Source organism: Pan paniscus, chromosome 20, assembly GCF_029289425.2.
Source record: "Pan paniscus chromosome 20, NHGRI_mPanPan1-v2.0_pri, whole genome shotgun sequence".
NCBI classification, from domain to species: Eukaryota; Metazoa; Chordata; class Mammalia; order Primates; family Hominidae; genus Pan; species Pan paniscus.
The window spans coordinates 9,278,134-9,302,293 of NC_073269.2; the positions used below are offsets into that span (position 1 = coordinate 9,278,134).

General features: G+C 50.2%; 1 protein-coding gene across 3 annotated transcripts; it reads right to left on the minus strand.

Annotated features, from left to right (window-relative positions):
• Positions 1 to 1,110: 1,110 nt before the first annotated feature.
• Positions 1,111 to 24,137, minus strand: ARRDC5 (arrestin domain containing 5). Of its 3 annotated transcripts, none has more exons than XM_055102888.2 (4): positions 17,591 to 24,137; positions 13,123 to 13,246; positions 11,826 to 11,973; positions 1,111 to 6,878 (listed from the first exon to the last, which is right to left on the minus strand). In XM_055102888.2, exons 1-4 carry the CDS (start codon positions 17,883 to 17,885, stop codon positions 6,351 to 6,353), a joined length of 1,095 nt encoding a protein of 364 aa, XP_054958863.1. In that variant the 5' UTR covers positions 17,886 to 24,137; the 3' UTR covers positions 1,111 to 6,350. The 3 variants fall into 3 exon arrangements, with proteins under 3 accessions (XP_054958863.1, XP_054958862.1, XP_034800634.1); XM_055102887.2 differs by lacking the exon at positions 13,123 to 13,246 and adding an exon at positions 17,157 to 17,285 and having other exon boundaries at positions 11,826 to 12,031; XM_034944743.3 differs by lacking the exon at positions 13,123 to 13,246 and having other exon boundaries at positions 11,826 to 12,031.
• Positions 24,138 to 24,160: the final 23 nt, after the last annotated feature.

Genomic DNA, 24,160 nt, shown 5'->3' on the forward strand with positions numbered 1-24,160 from the left:
TGGCTAGACTGGTCTCCAACTCCTGACCTCAGGTGATCTGCTGGTCTCAGCCTCCCAAAGTGCTGAGATTACAGGCGTGAGCCACCGCCCCCGGCATTTTTTTTTTCTTTTTTTTTTTGAGACAGAGTCTCTGTCACCCTGACTGGAGTGCAGTGGTGTGATCTCAGCTCACTGCAACCTTTGGCTACTGGGTTTAAGGGATTCTCATGCCTCAGCCTCCTGAGTAGCTGGGATTACAGGTGTGCACCACCACACCTGGATAATTTTTGTATTTTTAGTAGAGACAGGGTTTCGCCATGTTGGCAAGGCTGGTCTCACACTCCTGACCTCAAGTGATCCGATCGCCTCAGCCTCCCAAAGTGCTGGGCAACAGATCGAGATCCTGTCTGTAAGAAAACAGTACAACACAAAAAAACTAAGTGTCTTGGCTGGGTGCGGTGGCTCACACCTGTAATCCCAGCACTCTGGGAGGCCAAGGCCTGCAGACCATGTGAGGTCGGGAGTTCGAGACCAGCCTGACCAACATGGAGAAGCCCCGTTTCTACTAAAAATACAAAATTAGCCTGGTGTGGTGGTGCATGCCTGTAATCCCAGCTACTCGAAAGGCTGAGGCAGGAGAATTGCTTGAACCCAGGAGGCAGAGGTTGTGGTGAGCCGAGATCATGCCATTGCACTCCAACCTGGGCAACAAGAGTGAAACTCCTTCTCAAAAACAAAAACAAAAAAGACTAGGCGTGGTGGCTCATGCCTGTAATCCCAACACTTTGGGAGGCTAAGGCAAGTGGATCACAAACAAGGTCAGGAGATTGAGACCATCCTGGCCAACATGGTGAAACCCTGTCTCTACTAAAGATACAAAAATTAGCCGGGCGTGGTGGCAGGCGCCTGTAATCCCAGCTACTAGGGAGGCTGAGGCAGGAGAATCGCTTGAACCCGGGAGGCAGAGGTTGCAGTGAGCCGAGATTGTACTACTGCCCTCCAGCCTGGGCAACAGAGCAAGACTTCGTCTTAAATAAATAAATTAATTAATTAAGTGTCTTGGTCCCACCCTATGGAGAGGCTGGGTTTTCCGGAATCTGCTGGAATGTGGCAGGGGCCACTAAATGCAAATGTGTCATGGCTGTAGGGTTGACAGACACCCTGCAGCAAGAGGGAAGGAGGTACCAGGATGTTGCAGTTCGAAGGTGGCTGGAGAAGTATTTCAGGGCCATTCCCCCAAGAAGACAAACCCTGGATCAGTCTTTTTAAAATTTAATTTAATTTAATTTTAGTATTATAAAGAAAAATTAAAAAACAGGCCGGGCGCGGTGGCTCACGCCTGTAATCCCAGCACTTTGGGAGGTCGAGGCGGGCGGATCACGAGGTCAGGAGATCGAGACCATCCTGGCTAACATGGTGAAACCCCGTCTCTACTAAAAATACAAAAAAAATTAACCGGGCATGGCGGCGGGCACCTATAGTCCCAGCTACTCGGGAGGCTGAGGCAGGAGAATGTCATGAACCTGGGAGGCGGAGCTTGCAGTGAGCCGAGATCCCGCCACTGCACTCCAGCCTGTATGACAGAGCAAGACTCCGTCTCAAAAAAAAAAGACAAAGAAAAATTAAAAACTAGACACAGGGTCTCCCTATGTTGGCCAGGCTGGTCTCAAACTCCTAATCTCAAGACATCTGCCCACCTTGGCCTCCCAAAGTGCTGGGATTACAGACACGAGCCACAGCACCCAGCCTCAGCCGCTGTTTCATTTCAGCCATGCAGGGCCTTGCAGGCAAAGCCAGGCCTTTTGGATTTTACTTCAAATGCTGTAGGGACCTGATGGAGATTTTCAGTGAGGGAACAGGATGGCCTTTTTCATGCTGAGAGTTCTTTTGTTGCTCCAGGAATACAATTGACAGGTAAAATCCAGGATGCCCAATTAAATCAGAATTGCAGATAAACAATACATTTTTTTTGAGACAGAGTTTTGTGCACTGTCTCTCTCTCTCTCTCTCTCTCTCTATATATATATATATATATATTTTTTTTTTTTTTTTGAGACAGAGTTTTGCTCTTGTCATCTAGGCTGGAGTGCAGTGGTGCGACCTTGGCTCACTGCAATCTCTGCTTCCCGGGTTCAAGCAATTCTCCTGCCTCAGCCTCCCGAGTAGCTGGGATTACAGGCGCCCGCCACCATGCCCTGATAATTTTTTATATTTTTAGTAGGCATGGTGTTTCACCATGTTGGCCAGACTGGTCTCCAACTCCTGACCTCAGGTGATCCACTCGTCTCAGCCTCCCAAAGTGCTGGGACTACAGGCGCGAGCCACTACCCCCGGCATTTTTTTTTTTTTTTTTTGAGACAGAGTCTCACTCTATTGCCCAAGCTGGAGTGCAGTGGCGTGATCTCAGCTCACTGCAACCTTCACCTCCCGAGTTCAAGCGATTCTCCTGCCTCAGCCTCCTGAGTAGCTGGGATTACAGGCATAAGCCACCACGCCCAGCTAATTTTTGTATTTTTAGTAGAGACAGGGTTTCGCCATGTTGGCCAGGCTGGTCTCACACTCCTGACCTCAAGTGATCCGCCCACCTCGGCCTCCCAAAGTGCTGGGCGGCAGATCGAGATCCTGTCGCTAAGAAAACTAAAACAGTACAACACAGAAAAACTAAGTGTCTCGGCTGGGTGCGGTGGCTCACACCTGTAATCCCAGCACTCTGGGAGGCCAAGGCCTGCAGACCATGTGAGGTCGGGAGTTCGAGACCAGCCTGACCAACATGGAGAAACCCCATTTCTACTAAAAGTACAAAATTAGCCAGGTGTGGTGGCACATGCCTTTAATACCAGCTACTCGGGAGGCTGAGGCAGCAGAATTGCTTCAACTGAGGAGGCGGAGGTTGTGGTGAGCCGAGATCACACCATTGCACTCCAGCCTGGGCAACAAGAGCGAAAGTCCATCTCAAAAAAAAAAAAAAAAAAAAGGTCCGGGCGCAGTGGCTCGTGCCTGTAATCCCAGCACTTTGGGAGCCTGAGGCAGGCAGATCACAAGGTCAGGAGATTGAGACCATCCTGGCCAACATGGTGAAACCCTGTCTCTACTAAAAATACAAAAATTAGCTGGGTTTGGTGGCAGGTGCCTGTGATCCCAACTACTAGGGAGGCTGAGGCAGGAGAATCGCTTGAACCCGGGAGGCAGAGGTTGCAGTGAGCCGAGATTTTACTACTGCACTCCAGCCTGGCAACAGAGCAAGACTCTGTCTTAAATAAATAAATCAATAAAGTGTCTTAGTTGGTCCCACCCTGTGGAGAGGCTGGGTTTTCCGGAATCTGCTGGAATGTGGCAGGGGCCACTAAATGCAAATGTGTCATGGCTGTAGGGTTGACAGACACCCTGCAGCAAGAGGGAGGGAGGTACCAGGATGTTGCAGTTCGAAGGTGGCTGGAGAAGTATTTCAGGGCCATTCCCCCAAGAAGACAAACCCTGGATCAGTCTTTTTAAAATTTAATTTAATTTAATTTTAGTATTATAAAGAAAAATTAAAAAACAGGCCGGGCCTGGTGGCTCATGCCTGTAATCCCAGCACTTTGGGAGGCCGAGGCGGGCGGATCACGAGGTCAGGAGATCGAGACCATCCTGGCTAACATGGTGAAACCCCGTCTCTACTAAAAATACAAAAAAAATTAGCCAGGCGTGGTGGGGGGCGCCTGTAGTCCCAACTACTCGGGAGGCTGAGGCAGGAGAATGTCATGAACCCGGGAGGCAGAGCTTGCATTGAGCCGAGATTGCGCCACTGCACTCTAGCCTGGGCGACAGAGTGAGACTCCGTCTCAAAAAAAAAAAAAAAAAGAAAGAAACGTTAAAAAATAGACACAGGGTCTCCCTATGTTGGCCAGGCTGGTCTCAAACTCCTAACCTCAAGACATCTGCCCATCTTGGCCTCCCAAAGTGCTGGGATTACAGGCACAAGCCGCCGTGCCCAGCCTCAGCCGCTGTTTCCTTTCAGCCATGCAGGGCCTTGCAGGCGAAGCCAGGACTTTTGGATTTTACTTCAAATGCTGTAGGGACCTGATGGAGGAACGGGATGGCCTGTTTGGTGTTGAGAGTCCTCTTGTTGCTCCAGGAATACAATTGCCAGGGAAAATCCAGGATGCCCAATTAAATCAGAATTGCAGATAAACAATACATTTTTTTTGAGATGGAGCTTTGCATGCTTTCTCTCTCTCTCCCTATATATGTATACACATATATTTTTTGAGACGGAGTTTTGCTCTTGTCACCTAGGCTGGAGTGCAGTGGTGCGATCTTGGCTCACTGCAACCTCTGCCTACCAGGTTCAAGCGATTCTCCTGCCTCAGCCTCCTGAGTAGCTGGGATTACAGGTGCCCGCCACCATGCCCGGCTAATTTTTGTATTTTTTGTAGAGATGGGTTTTCTCCATGTTGGCCAGGAAGGTCTCGACCTCCTGACCTCAAGTGATCTACCTGCCTCAGCCTCCCGAAGTGCTGGGATTACAGATGTGAGCCACTGCGCCTGGCCATCAATGAATGATTTTTAAGCATAAGTATATCCCAAATATTGCATGGGATATACTTATACTAAATATTTCTATCGTTCCTCTAAAATCCAATTTAGGTCGGGCACGGTGTCCCAGGAGGCTGAGACAGGAGAATCGCTTGAATCCAGGAGGTGGAGGTTGCAGTGAGCCAAGATCAAACCACTGCACTCCAGCCTGGGAGACAGAGGGAGACTCCGTCTCAGAAACAACACAAAACCAAAAAAGGTGGACAGAGAAGGGTAGAGGCAGGGGACGGGGAGAAGTGGGAGATTCTGGGCAGTGTGGAGACCGAGCCCCTCTGGCTTATTGATGGATTGCACATGGGCAGATGGCACAGGCTCATCACTAGGAAGACTTTGGCATTGATCCTAAGTGCGGGGGAGGAAGCCGAAGCTGCTGTAGGCAGAGGAGACACAGGATCTGACTCAGGTATGAGACCCACAGAGCAGCCCCGGGGCTCAATAGCAACCTCTGTGAATTACACCAGCACACAGTTTCTCCCCCTGTGTACTGTGATATTGTGGGTGGCTTTTTTTTTATTTTTATTTTTTTTGAGACAGTGTCTTGCTCTGTCACCCAGGCCGGAGTGCAGTAGCACGATCATGGCTCACTTCAGCCTCGATCTCCCAGACTCAAGTGATCCTCCAGCCTCAGCCTCCCTAATAGCTGGGACTAAAGGTGTTTGCCGCTACAGCCAGCTAATTTTTCATATATATACATATATATATACATATATATATTTAGACTGACTCTTGCACTGTCACCCAGGCTGGAATGCAGTGAGGTGATCTCAGCTCACTGCAACCTCAGCCTCCCAGGTTCAAGAGATTCTCCTGCCTCAGACTCCCGAGTAGCTGGGATTACAGGTGCACACCATCATGCCTGGATAATTTTTCCTTTTTTTTTTTTTTTGAGACGGAGTCTTGCACTGTTACCCAGTCTGGAGTGCAGTGGCACGATCTCGGTTCACTGCAAGCTCCACCTCCCAGGTTCGCGCCATTCTCCTACCTCAGCCTCCCAAGTAGCTGGGACTACAGGCATCCAGCACCATGCCTGGCTAATTTTGTTTTTGTATTTTTAGTAGAGATGGGGTTTCACCGTGTTAGCCAGGATGGTCTTGCCTGACCTCGTGATCCACCTGCCTTGGCCCCCCAAAGTGCTGGGCTGGGTGTGAGTCACCGTGCCCGGCCAGTTTTTCTTTTTTCTTTTTTTTTGTAGAGATGGGGGTCTCACAATGTTGCCCAGGCTTGTCTCAAACTCCTGGTCTCAAGTGATCCTCCTGCCATGGCCTCCTAAAGTCCTGGGATTACAGGAATGAGCCACCATGCTCAGCCCCCTTGGTACTGTTGACATTCAGTATAAACAATTCCTGATTGTGGGGGCCGTCCTGGCCACTGCAGGGTGCTGAACAGCATCCCTGGCCTCCACCCTCTCCACGCCAATAAGACTCTTTTCCCCCGATCCCCTGCAGTTGTGACAGCCAATACAACCAGACATTAGCAGAGGGGAGAATTCTCCCCAGGTAGGACCCCTGGTCTTGGCACTGTGAGACCCCAGTAGGCTGGGGCAGACTCAGGGTGGAAAAGGCAGGTTATGCCGGGTTTGGGTCCTGGGAGACCGTCCCGGTTTCCTTTGTCCATTCCAGGCATTCAGTGATAGTTCTAGGGAGGGGAGACACGGATACCTAAACCGCTAGAGCTTGGGGAGGTTGCAGACAACCTGTTGCCCACTCCTCGACTCATCTCAGAGTCACCTGTGCAAGAGAGAGGGCTTCCTCCCGGTAGAGACTAATAAAGCTTTTAATATTTAAAAGTTTGGGCACTTAATTCTGGTGATCTGGGTTCACGGGTAACACTCCGTCCTCTGACAGCTGGCAGATGGCAGAGTCCACTGAGGCGCTGGTGATGATGATGGGAACTTTGGCCTTGAGGCTGGTCAGGGACCAGGGCAGGTGCACGGTGGTGACCAGCTCGTAGCGAGTGTGCATGATCTCACCGTCCTGCGTGCTGCTGCTCACGGACAGCAGCAACGGCAGGTTGAAGGTGCTGACAACCTTGGTGGTGTTGAAGCGGGTCACAGGGGTGTTGGCCTCCTGCCTCAGAAGCTCGCTGCTGTCCAGCCGAGACCGCCGCTCCGCACTGGGCATGAAGCCCTCGTACTGTATGTGGGCGTACAGGGCGAATACGACCGTCTTGATGCATTTGCTGGTCTGGTTGTTGATCTCTGTTGTGAAGACGACCTTCTCTCCTGGCGTGAAGGTGTTCTTTTCCATCTGGATTTGCAAGCAGACAGTGCCCTGGCGGCAGCAGTTGTAGGAGACTTTCTCCTCAGCCTCCACGATCAAGGGGTTCTAGAAGAGGAAAATGTGGGGGAACAGACAACCGTGAGGGACCAGGACCACAAAATCCACTTGCCTGCCTGATCCACCCTGGGAACTCCTCAAAGTCTGTGGGGCTGGCTGGGCACGATAGCTCACGCCTATAATCCCAACACCTTGGGAGGCCGAGGCGGGAGGATCACCAGGTCAGGAGTTCGAGACCAGCCTGACCAACATGGCGAAACTCCGTCTCTACTAAAAATACAAAAATTAGCTGAGCGTGATGGAGCATGCCTGTAATCCCAGCTACTCAGGAGGCTGAGGCAGGAGAATCTCTTGAACCTGGGAGGTGGAGGTTGCAGTGAGTCGAGATCGTGTGATTGCACTTCAGCCAGGGCTACAGAGCAAAACTCCATCTCAAAAAAAAAAAAAGCCTCTGGGGCTTTGGGGGCTCTCCTAGGAAGAGGCATTAAGATGGAATCTGGAAGCCTAGGGATTTTGCAGTCAAAAACCTGGAGTCATCTCCCATCTCCCAGCATGTTTTGTTTTTTGTTTTTTGTATTTTTTTGGAGACAGAGTCTTGCTCTGTTGCCCAGGCTGGAGTGGAGTGGCGTGATCTCGGCTCAGTGCAACCTCCGCCTCCCGGGTTCAAGCGATTCTCCTGCCTCAGCCTCCCGAGTTCACACCCAGCTAATTTTTGTATTTTTAGTAGACATGGAGTTTCGCCATGTTGGCCAGGCTGGTCATGAACTCCTGACCTCAGGTGATCTGCCCACCTCGGCCTCCCAAAGTGCTGGGATTACAGGCGTGAGCCACCATGCTTGGCCTCTCCCAGTGTGCCTGGAGCAAGGCCATATACCATTCTGAATATCAATTTCTCCTCCTATCCTCTCTTCCTTTTTTTTTTTTTTTTTTTTTTTTTGAGACAGAGTCTCGTTCTATTGCCCAGGCTGGAATGCAGTGGCATGGTCTTGGCTCACTGCAACCTCCGCCTCCCGGGTTCACGTGATTCTTCTGCCTCAGCCTCCTGAGTAGCTGGGATTACAGGCGCACGCCACCACACCCAGCTAATTTTTTGTGTATTTTTAGTAGAGACAGGGTTTCACTATGTTGGCCAGACTTGTCTTGAACTCCTGACCTTGTGATCCGCCCACCTCGGCCTACCAAAGTGCTGGGATTACAGGCATGAGCCACTGCATCTGGCATTTTTTTTTTTTTAATGCAGGCTGGAGTGCAGTGGTGCACTCATGGCTCACTGCAGACTTGACCTCCTGGGCTCAAGTGATCCTCCTCCATCAGCCTCCCAAGTAGCAGGGACCACAGGCATGCGTGCCACCACACCCCAGCTTTTTTTTTTTGAAAGAAGGTCTCACTATGTTGTCCAGGCTAGTCTCAAACTCCTGGGCTCAAGCAGTCCTCCCACCTCAGCCTCCCAAAGTGCTGGGATTACAGGCATGAGCCACTATGTCCGGCCTGCTTTTATTTTTAAAAAGTTGATTGCAACATAGCAAATTGTTATTTCTGATATTTTTATTCTACTTGTTGCCTGTTCTGTTCTTTTATCTTAATATAAAAAAATGGTTGCAACCTGCTAAATTGATTTTTTGTGATATTGCCTATTTAGATTCTTGCCTATTCTTTCATTTTATAAAAATATGGCCAGGCGCTCCCAGCATTTCAGGAGGCTGAGCGGGTGGATCATGAGGTCAAGAGATCGAGACCATCCTGGCCAACTTGGTGAAACCCCGTCTCTACTAAAAATACAAAAATTAGCCGGGCATGGTGACAGGCGTCTGCAATCCCAGCTACTCAGGAGGCTGAGGCAGGAGAATCGCTGGAATCTGGGAGGTGGAGGTTGAAGTTAGCTGAGATTGTGCCACTGTACTCCAGTCTGGCGAAAGAGCAAGACTCCGTCTCAAAAATAAATATATATATACAATAATAATATAATATATATAACATATTATATTATTAGAATATATATAATATATTATTATATATAATATGTTATAATAATATAACATATTATATATATATTATATATATATAGCCAGGCGCAGTGGCTCACACCTGTAATCCCAGCACTTTGGGGGGCCGAGGCAGGAGGATCACCTGAGGTCGGGAATTCGAGACCAGCCTGGCCAACGTGGTGAAACCCCATCTCTACTAAAAATACAAAAGTTGGCCGGGTGTGATGGCACGCAACTGTAATCCCAGCTACTCAGGAGGCTGAGGCAGGAGAATCACTTGAACCTGGGAGACTGAGGTTGCAGTGAGGCTGAGATCCAGCCCTGCACTCCAGCCTGAGCAACAGAGTGAGACTCTGTCTCAAAAAAAAAAGAAAAGAAAAGAAAAGAAAATGCTTGTATTCCACCAAATGGATTTTTGCAACCCATGACTGGGTTGTGACCTGTGGTTTGAAAAACATTGCTGGCTGGGCATGGTGGCTCACCCCTGTAATCCCAGCACTTTGGGAGGCCGAGGTGGGTGGATCATGAGGTCAGGAGATTGAGACCATCCAGGCTAACAGGGTGAAACCCCATCTCTACTAAAAATACAAAAAAAAAAAAAATAGCCAGGCGTGGTGGTGGGAGCCTGTAGTCCCAGCTACTTGGGAGGCTGAGGCAGGAGAATGGTGTGAACCCGGGAGGCAGAGGTTACAGTGAGCCGAGATAGCGCCACTACACTCCAGCCTGGGCGACAGAGCAAGACTCTGCCTAAAAAAAAAAAAAAAAGAGGAGAAGAAGAAGAAGAAGAAAGAAGAAGAAGACAGCCGGTGCGGTGGCTCACGCCTGTAATCCCAGCACTTTGGGAGGCCGAGGTGGGTGGATCATGAGGTCAGGAGATTGAGACCATCCTGGCTAACACGGTGAAACCCCGTCTCTACTAAAAATACAAAAATAATTAGCCGGGCTTGGTGGCGGGCGCCTGCAGTCCCAGCTACTCGGGAAGCTGAGGCAGGAGAATCGCTTGAACCCGGGAGGCAGAGCTTGCAGTGAGCCGAGATCGCGCCACTGCACTCCAGCCTGGGCGACAGAGCGAGACTCTGTCTCAAAAAAAAAAAAGAAGGAGAAGAAGAAGAAGAAGAAGAGGAAGAGGAAGAGGAAGAAGAAGAAAATCATACTGCAGGAAGTCAGGTATGTTTCCTTTTTGAGAACTCAGGCAGACCCTTGACCCCCTCTGACCTCACCTCCCACTTTTCTGCCTCTGGCTTCTCTTCAGCCTCCTCAGGAGCAGCTGGAGCTCCCCCTCCTCTCCTGAAGGTTAATTGAATCTGGTTACATTGTAAATCCCTGCAGTCTTATTCGAAAATTCGTAGCATGCGTTAGGACCCTGCAGGTGTGAAAGAACCTGCTGCCCTAACTCCAGACAAAGCTGGTATTTCTGTCCTGGTCCTGAAGGAGGTATCAGGAGGTGCCAAGAGCTACCAATGTCCCTTTATTTCCAAATGAGCTATTACATTTTATTTTTTTTAATAGCGGTACCGGCTAGGAGCGGTGGCTAACGCCTATAATCCCAGCACTTTGGGAGGCCTAGGCAGGCGGATCACCTGAAGTCAGGAGTTTAAGACAGCCTGGCCAACATGTGGAAACTCTGTCTTTACTAAAAAATACAAAAATTAGCTGGGCGTGGTGGTGGGTACTTCTAATCCCAGCTACTCGGGAGGATGAGGCAGGAGAATCACTTGAACCTGGGAGGCAGAGGTTGTATTGAGCCAAGATTGCGCCACTGCACTCCCGCCTGGGTGACAAAGTGAGACTCCGTCTCAAAAAAAAAAAAAAAAGAAAGAAAGAAAGAAAAAGGAAAAAAAATGCCAGCCCTCTGACATTTGTTGTCCTGTCCCAATGCTCTGATGACAAATGACTCCCTGGAGACGTGAAGTGACTTTGGCCAACGTCCCTCCTCCCACCTCGACTTCCGCCTCTGCACCTGGACTCGGGAAGGGATCCAGAACGAGTCCTTCACTCAGCCAAGCGGAGGCTGCACTGCCCGTCCTTCTCCTGGACAGAGGCCACCACCTCTATTGTCTGGGAGCTCCAAGGTCAGTGCTGGAGGGCCACTGAGTGTACATGCCTCTCTCCCACCCTGAGGGTCACCCTGTGGGGCCTCTTCTTGGCTTTTCCCCAGGGTCGTGTCTCCCTCTTGACAAGTGGACATTTGGGCCATTCTCCTGTGGGGCCGTCCTGGGCACTGCAGGGTGCTGAGCAGCGTCCCTGGCCTCCACCCACTCCATGCCAGGAGCACCCCCCAAGTTGAGACAACCACAGATGTCTCCAGACATTGCCAAATGTCCCTTATGGGGATAAAACAGCCACAGTTGAAAACCACTGGCTTAGTTCCTGCCCTTGTTTCTTTTCTTAAAAAAATGTTGGCCTGGCATGGTGGCTCACGCCTGTAATCCCAGCACTTTGGGAGGCCAAGGCAGGCGGATCACCTGAGGTCGGGAGTTAGACACCAGCCTTGCCAACATGGCGAAACCCTGTCTCTACTAAAAATACAAAAATTAGCTGGGCATGGTGGTGCACGTCTGTAATCCCAGTTACTCAGGAGGCTGAGGCAGGAGAATCGCTTGAACCTGGGAGGCGGAGGTTACAGTGCGCCGAGATCATGCCTCTGCACTTCAGCCTGGTGACAGAGCGAGACTGCATCTCAAAAAAAAAAAAAAAAAAAAAATATATATATATATATATTTACACACACACACATATACATATATATATATTATTTTATTTTAGAGACAGGGTCTCACTCTGTCGCCCAGGCTGGAGTGCAGTGGTGCAAACATGGCTCACTGCAGCCTTGACCTCCAGCTGCCCTAAGGTTTCTGACTCACCTTTTGTGAAATCTCGGGGCCTGGGAAGCTGCCAACACCCTTCCCTTCTCCCCATGGGACCTTCTCTGTCCCCTGCCCGCCCACCTTCCCTCTTCCTCCTTGGAGCTTGGAGATTGTTCCCACCTCTGCCTTTCCCCCATCGGTACCTGGAATGGGGTTTCTTTGTGGAAGGTGGAAGTTCCTTGAACCAATAAGTACATCCTCTTCTTGGCTAAAATGTGTTCCCTGCCCATGCAGGAAGCTTGTATGAAATAGAAGACATGGCCAAATTTGCTGGTGAAGGTAGAAGGAAGCCTGGGAGGTAAGTTGAAATGGAAGTCAAAGGTGTGGCTGCCTGCACTTAACCAATTATCTGAAAGCAAAACACACCGATGCCATCAGAAGGTTCTAGAATCTTTTTTCCTTCTTCTTCTTTTTTTTTTTTTTGCTTTATTTTTATATTTATTTATTTTTGAGACACGGTCTCACTCTGTCGCCCAGTCTGGAGTATAGTGGTGTGATCTCAGCTCACAGCAACCTCTGCCTCCTAGGTTCAAGCGATTCTCCTGCCTCAGCCTCCCGAGTAGCTGCGATTACAGGCGTGCACCACCACACCTGGCTAATTTTTATATGTTTGACAGAGATGGGGTTCTGTCATGTTGTCCATGCTGGTCTTGAACTCCTGGCCTCCGGCGATCCGCCCGTCTCGCCCTCCCAAAGTGCTGGGGTTACAGGCGTGAGCCACTGCACCTGGCCTTTTATTGCTTGATTTATTGTTTTGGCATGGAGGCGGGTCCTGGGCTTGGCTTGTCTGTTCCTCCTGAGTTAAACTGAGCTCTATGCTTTTAGGACCTGCTGGGCCTATAAATATCAGGTCGCAGCTGGGCTGGAGTGGGATGCCCTGGGGTGGGTGACATGCCTGGAGTTGTCACCCGAAACCACTGAAGGGCTCTTGCATATCCCTGCCCTGAGCCTGAGAAAGTGGAAGTCAGGCCTTCAGGGTTCAACAAATATATCTTTTTTTTTTTTCTTTTTGTAGGGACAAAGTCTGGCTCTGTCGCTTAGGCTGCAGTGCAGTGGTGTGATCATGCTCACTGCAGCCTCCAACTCCTGAGATCAAGTGATCCTCCCACCTCAGCCTCCAGAAGAGCTGGGACTACAGGCCCATGCCACCATGCCTGGCTAATTTTTAAATTTCTGGTAGAGACAGGGTCTTGCTATGGTTCCCAGGCTGGTCTTGAACTTCTGGCCACAAGCAGTCCTCCTGCCTCACTCTCCCAAAAGTGCTGGGATAATAGGCACAAACTGGCTGGGCCCAGTGGCTCACACCTGCAATCCCAGCACTTTGGGAGGCCAAGGTGGGCGGATCACCTGAGGTCAGGAGTTTGAGACCAACCTGGCCAAAATGGCGAAACCCAATCTCTACTAAAAATACAAAAATTAGCCGGGTGTGGTGGCACACACCTGTAGTTCCAGGTACTCAGGAGGCTGAGGTGGGAGGATAGCTTGAATGTGCGAGGCGGAGGTTGCAGTGAGCCGAGATCATGCCACTGTACTCCAGCCTGGGTGACAGAGCGAGATGCCGTCTCTAAAAAATAAATAAATAAATAAACAAAGTAGTATGTGAGGCAGAGAAAACTTTCGCCCTCATAGAGCTTGACCTTCAGTGCATGGTATACAGTGGGTGCTTAATACATATTGATTGACCAACTGAGTGATGGTCTAGGAAGCAGACTCTCACACAACTGCCATTTCCATGACCTTTGTTTCGTTTTCCTTCTTGCACTTCTCAAAAATCCTCTTAGCATTTTCTATCTTCCCTGGCCCATGGCAATCCCAAAGATACTAGGGACCCTGTCTCTTTCTTTCTTTTTTGTTTTTTTGAGACAGAATCTCACTCTGTCACCCAGGCTGGAGTGCAGTGGCGTGATCCTGGCTCACTGCAACCTCCGCCTCCTAGGTTCAAGCAATTCTCCTGCCTCAGCCTCCTGAGTAGCTGGAATTACAGGTGTGCACCACCACGCCTGGCTAATTTTTGTATTTTTAGTAGAGATGGGGTTTCACCATGTTGGCCAGGCTGGTCTCGAACTCCTGACCTCAGATAATCCACCTGCCTTGGCCTCCCAAAGGGCTGGGATTACAGGCATAAGCCATTGGGTGGGCTTGACTTTTTTTTTTTTTTTGAGACAGGGTCTCACTTTGTCACTCAGCCTGGACCTCTTGGGCTCAAGTGATCCTCTTGCCTCAGTGCCCCAAGTAGCTGGGACTACAGGCGCGTGCCACCACGCCTGGCTAATTTTTGTATTTTTCATAGAGATGGGGTTTTGCCATGTTGGTCAGGCTGGTCTTGAACTCGTGACCTCAGGAGATCTGCCCACCCAGCCTCCCAAAGTGCTGGGACTACAGGCGTGAGCCACCGTGCCCGGCCCAGGCTGTGTTTTTTTCATCACTGCTGCATCCCCAGCACCTAGCATGGTGTTTGTGCACAGTAGGCACTCAATAAATGTTTATTAAATAAATGAAAAACCTGGAACAGGCATGGTGGCTCACACCTGTAATCCCAGCACTTTGGGAGGTGGAGGCGGGCAGATCACAAGGTCAGGAGATCGAGACCATCCTGGCAAACACGGTGAAACCCCGTCTCTAATAAACAAAATACAAAAAATTAGCTGGGCGTGGTGGCGGGTGCCTGTAGTCCCAGCTACTCGGGAGGCCAAGGCAGGAGAATGGCATGAACCCCGGGAGGCGGAGCTTGCAGTGAGCCGAGATCGCGCCACTGCACTCCAGCCTGGGCGACAGAGTGAGACTCCATCTCAAAAAAAAAATGTTTATTAAATAAATGAAAAACCTGGGATGGGCATGGTGGCTCATGCCTGTAATCCCAGCACTTTGGGAGGCTGAGGTGGGGCAGATCACCTGAGGTCAAAAGTTTGAGACCAACCTGGCCAACATGGTGAAACCCTGTGTCTACTAAAAATACAAAAAATTAGTAGGGCATAGTGGCATGTGCCTGTAATCCCAGCTATGCAGGAGGCTGGGGTAGGAGAATCGCTTGAACCCAGGAGGTGGAGGTTGCAGTGAGCTGAGATCACGCCATGGCACTCCAGCCTGGGTGCCAGAGTAAAGACTGTCTCTTAAAAAAAGAACTAGCGGCCGGGCGCGGTGGCTCATGCCTGTAATCCCAGCACTTTGGGAGGCCGAGGCGGGTGGATCATGAGGTCAGGAGATGGAGACCATCCTGGTTAACACGGTGAAACCCCGTCTCTACTGAAAAAAAAAAAAAACAAACAAATTAGCCAGGCGCGGTGGCGGGCACCTGTAGTCCCAGCTACTCAGGAGGCTGAGGCAGGAGAATGACGAGAACCTGGGAGGCGGAGGTTGCAGTGAGCCAAGATTGCACCACTGCACTCCACGCTGGGCGACAGAGGAGACTCCGTCTCCAAAAAAGTAAATAAATAAAAGAAAAGAAAACAACTAGCAACATTTTCTTTTTGAGACTGAATCTCACTCTGTTGCCCAGGCTGGAGTGCAGTGGTGCAATCTTGGCTCACTGCAACCTCCGCCTCCTGGGTTCAACCGATTGTCCCGCCTCAGCCTCCCAAGTAGCTGGCACTACAGGTGTGTGCCACCACTCCCGGCTAATTTTTGTATTTTTTAGTAGAGACAAGGTTTCACCATGTTGGCCAGGCTGGTCTTGAACTCTTGTCCTCTGGTGATCTGCCCACCTTGGCCTCCCAAAGTGCTGGGATAACAGGTGTGAGCCACCGTGCCTGGCCAGAAATAGCAATTTTTAAGCATTTACTGTATACCTGGCATTATTCTAAGCCCTTTATGTGCCATTAAATCATTAAGTCCTTAACACAATCTTATGAAATAGGACCTCTTCCTACTCCCATTTTATAGATTGGTTAACTGAGAGCCAGAGAGGTCACATAATTGCTCAGTATTAGTGTCTGGTAAGTTGACATTTGTCCCCAGGATATTTGCATGGCTGGAGTCCCTCCTATCACTCAGTTCTGTGCTTGGTTGTCCCCTCTTTGCAGAGTACTCCTCTGGTGGAACAGATCATCTCATCTAAATTTTTAAAGTCTAAAATGGCCAGGTGTGGTGGCTCATGCCTGTAATCCCAGCACTTTGGGAGGCCGAGGTGGGCGGATCACCTGAGGTCGGGAGTTCAAGACTAGCCTGACCAACATGGAGAAACCCCGTCTCTACTAAAAATACAAAATTAGCTGGGAGTGGTGGCACATGCCTGTAGTGCCAGCTACTCGGGAGGCTGAGGCGGGACAATCGGTTGAACCCAGGAGGCGGAGGTTGCAGTGAGCCAAGATTACGCCACTGCACTCCAGCCTGGGCAACGAGTGAGATTCAGTCTCAAAAAAAAAAAAAATTTGCTAGTTCTTTTTTTAAGAGAGAGTCGTTTGAACCCAGGAGGTTGCGGTGAGCCGAGATTGCGCCATTGCACTCCAGCCTGGGCAGCGAGAGCAAAACTCCGTCTCAAAAAAACAAAAACAAAAAATAAACAAAAATTAGGCAAGCATGGTGCCATGTGCCTGTGGTCCCAGCTACTCAGGAGGCTGAGGTGAGAGGATCGCTTATGCCAGAGAGGCTGGGGCTGCAGTGAGTTTTGATCACACCACTGCCCTCTAGCCTGGGCAACAGAGCGAGGCCCTGTCTCAAAAATAAATACATAAGCCAGGCCTGGTGGCTCATGCCTGTAATCCCAGTACTTTGGGAGGCCGAGGTGGGCGGATCACGAGGTCAGGAGTTCGAGACCAGCCTGGCCAACGTGGTGAAACCCTGCCTCTACTAAAAATACCAAAAATTGCTGGGCGTGGTGGCGGGTGCCTGTAATCCCAGCCACTCAGGAGGCTGAGGCAGGAGAATCGTTTGAACCTGGGAGGCGGAGCTTGCAGCGAGCCGAGATGGTGCCACTTCACTCCAGCCTGGGAAGCAGGGCGAGACTGTGTCTCAAAAAATAGATAAATAAATAAATAAGATACAAATAAATAAATACAGAAATAAATTAAATTAAATTACACTTTGTTCAGCCAAGTGTTGGCCACGTGTTCTGCTTGACTGCTTAATACCTGGGAATATCCCCACAAACACATTTTGCAAAGGACATATAATTCCCCCGACAACTCAGCAGACTCTGTGACATTTGTTCAGATTTCAGATCTGACCTGGTGGAACTGGGGACTAGTTATTCCTTCTCTGGAAGGTCTCCCTAGCTCTTCTACCTCCACTATCTTTCTTTTTTTGAGAGGGAATCTCGCTCCGTCACCCAGGCTGGCGTGCTGTGGTGCGATCTCAGCTTACTGGAACCTCCCCTTCACAAGTTCAAGTGATTCTCTTGCTTCAGCCTCCCAAGTAGCTGAGATTACAGGCACATGCCAGCACGCCCAGCTAATTTTTTGGTATTTTTTGGCAGAGATGGGGTTTCGCTATATTGGCCAGGCTGGTCTCAAACTCCTGACCTCAAGTGATCCACCTACCTCGGCCTCTCAAAGTGCTGGAATTACAGGCATGAACCACTGTGCCTGGCCCACCTCCACTGTCTCTCCCCATGAATACAGGACTGCCTACTTTGTCTCCTGGGGTTTTGCTGTCAGAGTGAAACTTATCTGTAAAAGAATAAGACTTCTCAGAGGCCTCTCAAAGGCAGTTGTTGGATTGAGCATTTTCCAAGGAGACTACTTTGAACCTTCATTTTGAATATCGGGGTTCCGATCAGCTCCTTATGTCTTGTTATTTTCGCGTTTTGTGTATCTGATGGTCATTGTTCTTCATGGCTTCCCTCCTAGGGAGAAATCAGGCCACTCCCTATTTCTGATAGCCCTAGAGTTTTGTTGATTGACTCTCGGATGTGTTTATTTTCCAGACCCAGGTTCCTGTCATGGCTAGGGGTGGCTGTTGGCCTCGTCCTTACCCTCCACTGGGAATGTCTTTGTCTTATGCACGTAGTCTGCCTTGTTGTTGCAAATAACATTTCTGCTATAATCACGGGATGCCCCGGCTTCTTCACTCCATTCGACGTAACCCCTTCCCACGAGCTCCACCTTCACTATGGGGTCCACCAGGGTGCTGTTCAGGGTTAAGATCACCTGCCCTTTTATGCTGGAGCCAGCCAGGTAGATTCTATCCTCGGGCAGCACTAATTCGATCGACTTCACCACAGACATGGGGGGTTGGGGGGTAGAGAGGCATTCCTCTCCGTCCCCCATGTCCCTGAAATTCCCGGTTCCTTGGCCCTAGTGAGGTAATCCATCTATGACATCACTCAGCTCAGAGTTCCAGGAAGTGGGGACCCCAGTGGCCAGGAGGGGAGGCAAAACTGTTGTTTAGGGTGGGTGGTTGATTGGGAAACCTGTAGTCCTCACTGGTTCTTTTTCACTGGTTCTTTTTTTTTTTTTTTTGAGATGGAGTCTCACCCTGTAGCCCAGGCTGGAGTGCAGGGGTGCCATCTTGGCTCACTGCAACCTCCGCCTCATGGGTTCAAGCAATTCTCCTGCCTCAGCCTCCTGAGTAGCTGGGACCACAGGTGCATGCCAGCATGCCCAGCTAATTTTTTGGTAGAGACAGAGTTTCACTGTGTTAGCCAGGATGGTCTGGATCTCCTGACCTCGTGATCCACCCGCCTCAGCCTCCCAAAGTGCTGGGATTGCAGGCGTGAGCCACTGCACCTGGCCTTTTTCTTTTTTTGAGACAAAGTCTCATTCTGTCACCCAGGCTGGAGTGTAGTGGCGCGATCTCGGCTCACTGCCACATCTGCCTCCCGGGTTCAAGCAATTCTCCTGCTTCAGCCTCCTGAGTAGCTGGAATTACAGGCATGCACCATCACCATGCTTTGCTAATTTTTTTTTGGTATTTTTATTATTTTATTTTTATTTTTTGAGATGGTCTCACTCTGTCAGCCAGACTGGAGTGCAATGGTGTGATCTCGGCTCACTGCAACCTCTGCCTCCTGGGTTCCAGCGATTCTCCCACCTCAGCCTCCCAAGTACCTGAGATTACAGGCAAGTGCCACTGCAACTAGCTAATTTTTGTATTTTTAGTAGAGACGGGGTTTCACCATGTTGGCCAGGCTGGTCTCGAACTTGTGGCCTCACGTGATTTGCCTGCCTTGGCCTCCCAAAGTGCTGGGATTACAGTTGTGAGCCACTGTGCCCAGGTGCATACACACTCATTTTCATCTTAAAGACTCTACATTTATATTGGTCTATATTGGAAAAAACATAGAGATATGGCCAGGACCTGACATCTGGTGCGCACTGAAGTTGATCAGGTCAGTGTGTGCTTAATCTGAACATCGACACCATCAGGAAGCAGCAACTCCCTGCATGATTGACATTTCTCTTTTTTTTTGAGGTGGAGTCTCACTCTGTTGCCCAGGCTGGAGTGCAGTGGCGTGATCTCGGCTCACTGCAACCTCTGCCCCCTGGGTTCAAGCGATTCTCCTGCCTCAGCCTCCCAAATAGCTGGGATTACGGGCATGGGGGTTACAGGCACCTGCCCCCGTGCCCGGCTAATTTTTGTTCTTTTTGTTTTTGTTTTTGTTTTTTTTTTGAGATGGAGTCTCACTTTGTCACCCAGGCTGGAGTGCAGTGGTGCGATCTCGGCTTACTGCAAGCTCCGCCTCCCGTGTTCATGCCATTCTCCTGCCTCAGCTTCCCGAGTAGCTGGGACTACAGGCGTCCGCCACAAATGCCTGGCTAATTTTTTGTATTTTTAGTAGAGACAGGGTTTCATCATGTTAGCCAGGATGGTCTCGATCTCCTGACCTCGTGATCCGCCCACCTTGGCCTCCCAAAGTGCTGGGATTACAGGCGTGAACCACCGCACCCAGCCAATTTTTGTTATTTTTAGTAGAGACAGGGTTTCACCATCTTGGCCAGGCTGATCTTGAACTCCTGACCTCATGATCCACCCACCTCGCTTGGCCTCCCAAAGTGCTGGGATTACAGGCATGAGCTACCATGCCTGGCTGACATTTCTCTTTATGCCTGCATCTCCCCCATTGGATGGGAAGTCCCTCCAGGGTGAGACATTGTCTAAGTGAACTTTGTGCCCACCAATGTCTGCGTGACCCAGGCAGAATCTGGCTCAGCCAGGAGTGGGGGTGGGGGGTGGAATCAATAAAAGTTTGTTGAATGACTTAATGATCTCTGAGAATGTATCATTTTGCAAAAGGGAAACTGAGGCCCTTTGCACTCTAAGAATTATTCCTGGCACCTGATTTGCACATGGCCTGGTGCCTGAGAGGGAGGGACATTGAATCATAGGAGGGGCTAGGAAGTACCCATTCTCTAGCCTGGCAGGCCTTATTTGTTGTCTTGGCTGTATCTTGCATTATTTTATGTGATAGCTTTTGTGGGCATTGGCCTCTTATTTCCCTAAGTCAAGCTCGTCCAACCCCTGACCCACGGGCCACATGTGGCCCAGGATGGAATATGGCTCAACACAAATTCGTAAACTTTCTTTTTTTTTTTTTTTTGAGACAGAGTCTTGCTCAGTCGCCCAGGCTGGAGTGCAGTGGTGTGATCTCGGCTCACTGCAAGCTCCGCCTCCCGGATTCACGCCATTCTCCTGCCTCAGCCTCCCGAGTAGCTAGGACTACAGGCACGTGCCACCATGCCCGGCTAATTTTTTTTTGTATTTTTAGTAGAGATGGGGTTTCACCATGTTAGCCAGGATGGTCTCCATCTCCTGACCTCGTGATCCACCCGCCTCAGCCTCCCAAAGTGCTGGGATTACAGGTGTGAGCCACAGCACCCGGCCACAAATTTGTAAAGTTTCTTAAAACATTATGAGATTTTTTTGCAATTTTTTTTTTTTAGCTCATCAGGTATTGTTAGTGTATTTTATTATTTATTTATTTATTTATTTTTGAGATGGAGTTTTGCTCTTGTTGCCCAGGCTGGAGTGCAGTGGTGCAATCTCAGCTCACTGTAACCTCCGCCTCCTGGGTTCAAGCAATTCTTCTGCCTCTGCCTCCCGAGTAGCTGGGATTATAGGCACATGCCACCACATCCGGCTAATTTTTGTATTTTTAGTAGAGACGGGGTTTCACCGTGTTAGCCAGGCTAGTCTTGATCTCCTGACCTCAGTGATCCGCCTGCCTTGGCCTCCCAAAGTTCTGGGATTACAGGCGTGAACCACTGTGCCCGGCCAGTGTTAGTGTATTTTATGTGTGGCCCAAGACAATTCTTCTTCCAATGTGGCCCAGGGAAGCCAAAAGATTGGACACCCCTGCTCTAAGTGACTTGTGAGCTTTTTTTCTGAGACGCCTGGAATAGTTTGTTACTCATGTTTTTAAATGATTAACTAGAGCAATTATTACTATTTTTTGAGACAGAGTCTCCTTCTGTCACCCAGGCTAGAGTGCAGTGGCGCAAGCATGGCTCACTGTAGCCTTGATCTTCTGGGCTCAAGAGGTCCTCCTGCATCAGTGTCCTGAGTAGCTGGGACTACAGGTGCACACCACCATGCCTGGCTAATTTATTTTTATTTTTTGTAGAGAAGGGTTCTCGCTACGTTGCCCAAGCTGGTCTCAAACTCCCGGGCGCAAGAGATCAGCCTTCCTCGGCCTCTCAAAGTGCTGGGATTGCAGGTGTGAGCCACTGCACCCAGCTGGACAATTAACCTGAGCTAATTTGAAAAATTTTGATGTTCTCAAGATGACTAGGGAACTGGAGCCCTCAATCAACAGTCCTCAGTATCTTTTCTGCAGGGAGGGCTAGATACCTCCCCTGTGACACTTAACTTTCATTATCCAAGGTGCTTAGGCTGTGCCCCTCACCACGTGTACATGAAGAATGCATGCCCAGCCAATCACAGTGGCTCATGCCTGTAATCCCAGCACTTTGGGAGGTCCAGGCGGGCAGATCACCTAAGGTCAGGAGTTTGAGACCAGCCTGGCCAACGTGGTGAAACCCCATCTCTACTAAAAATACAAAAATTAGCCGGACATGGTGGTGTGGACCTCTAGTTCCTGCTACTGGGGGGGCTGAGGCAGAAGAATTGCTTGAACCCAGGAGGCGGAGGTTGCGGAGAGCCAAGATCATACCACTGCACTGCAGGCTGGGCACCAAAGCAAGACTCCATCTCAAAAAGAAAAAGAAAAAAAGAAAAAGAAAAATGTATTCCCTCTTTCAGCCACGTTGAGTTTTCGCAACAGCGCTACAAACAGATGATGTGTTCTGATAGAAGTAGGCTAGGTTCCTGCAGCAGGTGCTGTCATTTTGGAAGCGCTCAAGCCGTCTCACACCCTCAGGTGGGCCTGCTCATACCTGTGGTGTGGGTTCTACCTGGCTGATGGCTGAGGGTCTAGAATTGTGTGCAGTAGCGTTGATCGTGTACTGAGGTTGCAAACAGTGGACAGCACCATCTGGACATCATGGATTAGAATGCAGGAGCTTCCCAAGGCTGCTATGACAAAGGACCACAAACTCAGTGGCTGCAAACCACACATTTATTTATTTGTTGATAGAGCCTTGCTCTGTCACCCAGGTGGGAGTACACTGGCTCGATCTTGGCTCTCTGCAACCTCCGTCTCCTGGGTTCAAGTGATTCTCCTGCCTCAATCTCCTGAGTAGCTGGGATTATAGGCACACACCACCCTGCCCAGCTAATTTTTTTTTTGAGACACAGTCTTGCTCTGTTGTCCAGGCTGAAGTGCAGTGGCACGATCTCTGCTCACTGGAACCTCCGCTTCCCGGGTTCAAGCAATTCTCTGCCTCAGCTTCCCGAGTAGCTGGGATTACAGGCGCCGGCCACCACACCTGGCTAATTTTTGTATTTTTAGTAGAGATGGGGTTTCACCATGTTGACCAGGCTAGTCTGGCGACTCCTGACCTCCAGTTATCTGCCTGCCTCGGCCTCCCAAAGTACTGGGATTACAGGTGTGAGCCACCACGCCCGGCCCACACATTTATCATCTTACAGTTTGGGAGGTCAGAAGTCTGAAATAAATTTTAGGGGCAGGGCGGGTTCTAGGAGTCTTTCTTGCTTTTTCTAGCCACCAGAGGCTGCCCATCTTCCTTGCCTCTTGGCCTGATCTTTTTTTTTTTTTTTTTTGAGACTGAGTTTTGCTTTTGTTGCCCAGGCTGGAGTGCAATGGCACGATCTTGGCTCACTACAACCTCTGCCTCCTGGGTTCAAGCGATTCTCCTGCCTCAGCCTCCCGAGTAGCTGGGATTACAGGCATGTGCCACCACGCCAGGCTAATTTTGTGTTTTTAGTAGAAACGGGGTTTCTCCATGTTAGTCAGGCTGGTCTCGAACTCCTGACCTCAGGTGATCTGCCTGCCTCGGCCTCCCAAAGTGCTGGGATTACAGGTGTGAGCCAACGCGCCCGGCCCTTGGTCTGATCATTGTAAAGCCTGCTTCCACTTTCCCATCTCCTTTGACTTTGACCTTTTTGGATCCCTTTTTCACTTATTAGGACCTTTTAAGGACATTGTGCCCACCTGGATCACCCAGGAGACGCTCCCCAACTCAAAATCATTAACTGAATCACACCTGCAAAGTTGCAAAGTCCTTTTAGCTGTGTAAGGCACTGTATTCACAGATCCTGGGGGCGAGGATGAGGGGGTCTAGAGACGCATATCTTCGGGGGCCATGATCTGTCTCCTATATTAGGGACATAGCAGAAGTCCCACTGACCAGATAGAGGAGACTTAATAGAGTGACGAAGAAACTGTAAAAAGCTAAGTGGGAGCTCAACGTTTTTCTGCTCACAGCTCTCAAGGGAAAGACCAAAGTCCTCCCCGGTGGCCTTCAAGGTATTATATATCACCCCTCTGACCTCAACTCCCCCTCCCCTTTGCTCAGTGGGCCCCAACCACACCAGCCCCTTCCTGCTCCCTGGACACCTCTAAGCCTTTTCCGGCCTCTGGGTTTGACTTTCCCTCCTAGACCCATCTGTCCTTGGAGTCTCATCTCCGATTCCAGCTCAAATGTCATCTTCTCTGAGAGGCCCACCGCAGTGGCCCCAGTGAGAGAGTATCCGCTCTCCCCGCCTCCCACCACGTGGCTGCTGGTCACTCTCCTATAAGGAATCATCTGAAATTATCTGCTTTAGTTATTCATTTCTTGCCTGTCTCTCCCAGATAGGAATTTTCCCTCCCTGAGACCACCAACTGGGTCTGCCATGTACACCGCTGGGTTCTGCAGCTCTGAGCAACCTGTCCGGCTGCTTTGTAGGTGCCCAGCACATGTCACTCCTGTGCCCGCCAGGACTGGTCAGAGTGGAACACACAGGGCGGAGGGGGCAGGGCAGCCCTGCCCGCCTGGACAGCCTGGAGAAGGCGGGAAAACGAGGCGGGAAAAGACAGCAAACAAGCCCTGCGGGTGGGTAGAGTGGGGAGCCCTGGCAGGCCCTGACGCCAGGCAGTGGGGCTTGGGGCTATCAGGCGAGCCATCAGGGTGCAGGTGGTCTCCTAGGGGCTCCCCACATTCCCTCGCAGTATTTACACATTGATTCCGGCCTTCTTAGACCT

What these genes read in the sequence shown, in the direction of transcription:
- ARRDC5 (XM_055102887.2), bottom strand. Translation starts at nt 17,885, where the DNA reads ATGGGGGACGGAGAGGAATGCCTCTCTACCCCCCAACCCCCCATGTCT. An exon ending in AAAGACATTCCCAGTGGAGG is followed by an intron (nt 17,286 to 17,590) that starts GTAAGGACGAGG and finishes ATTCTTTTACAG; the next exon opens with ATAAGTTTCACTCTGACAGC. An exon ending in CAGCACTTTGAGAGGCCGAG is followed by an intron (nt 12,032 to 17,156) that starts GTAGGTGGATCA and finishes TTTTGCTTTCAG; the next exon opens with ATAATTGGTTAAGTGCAGGC.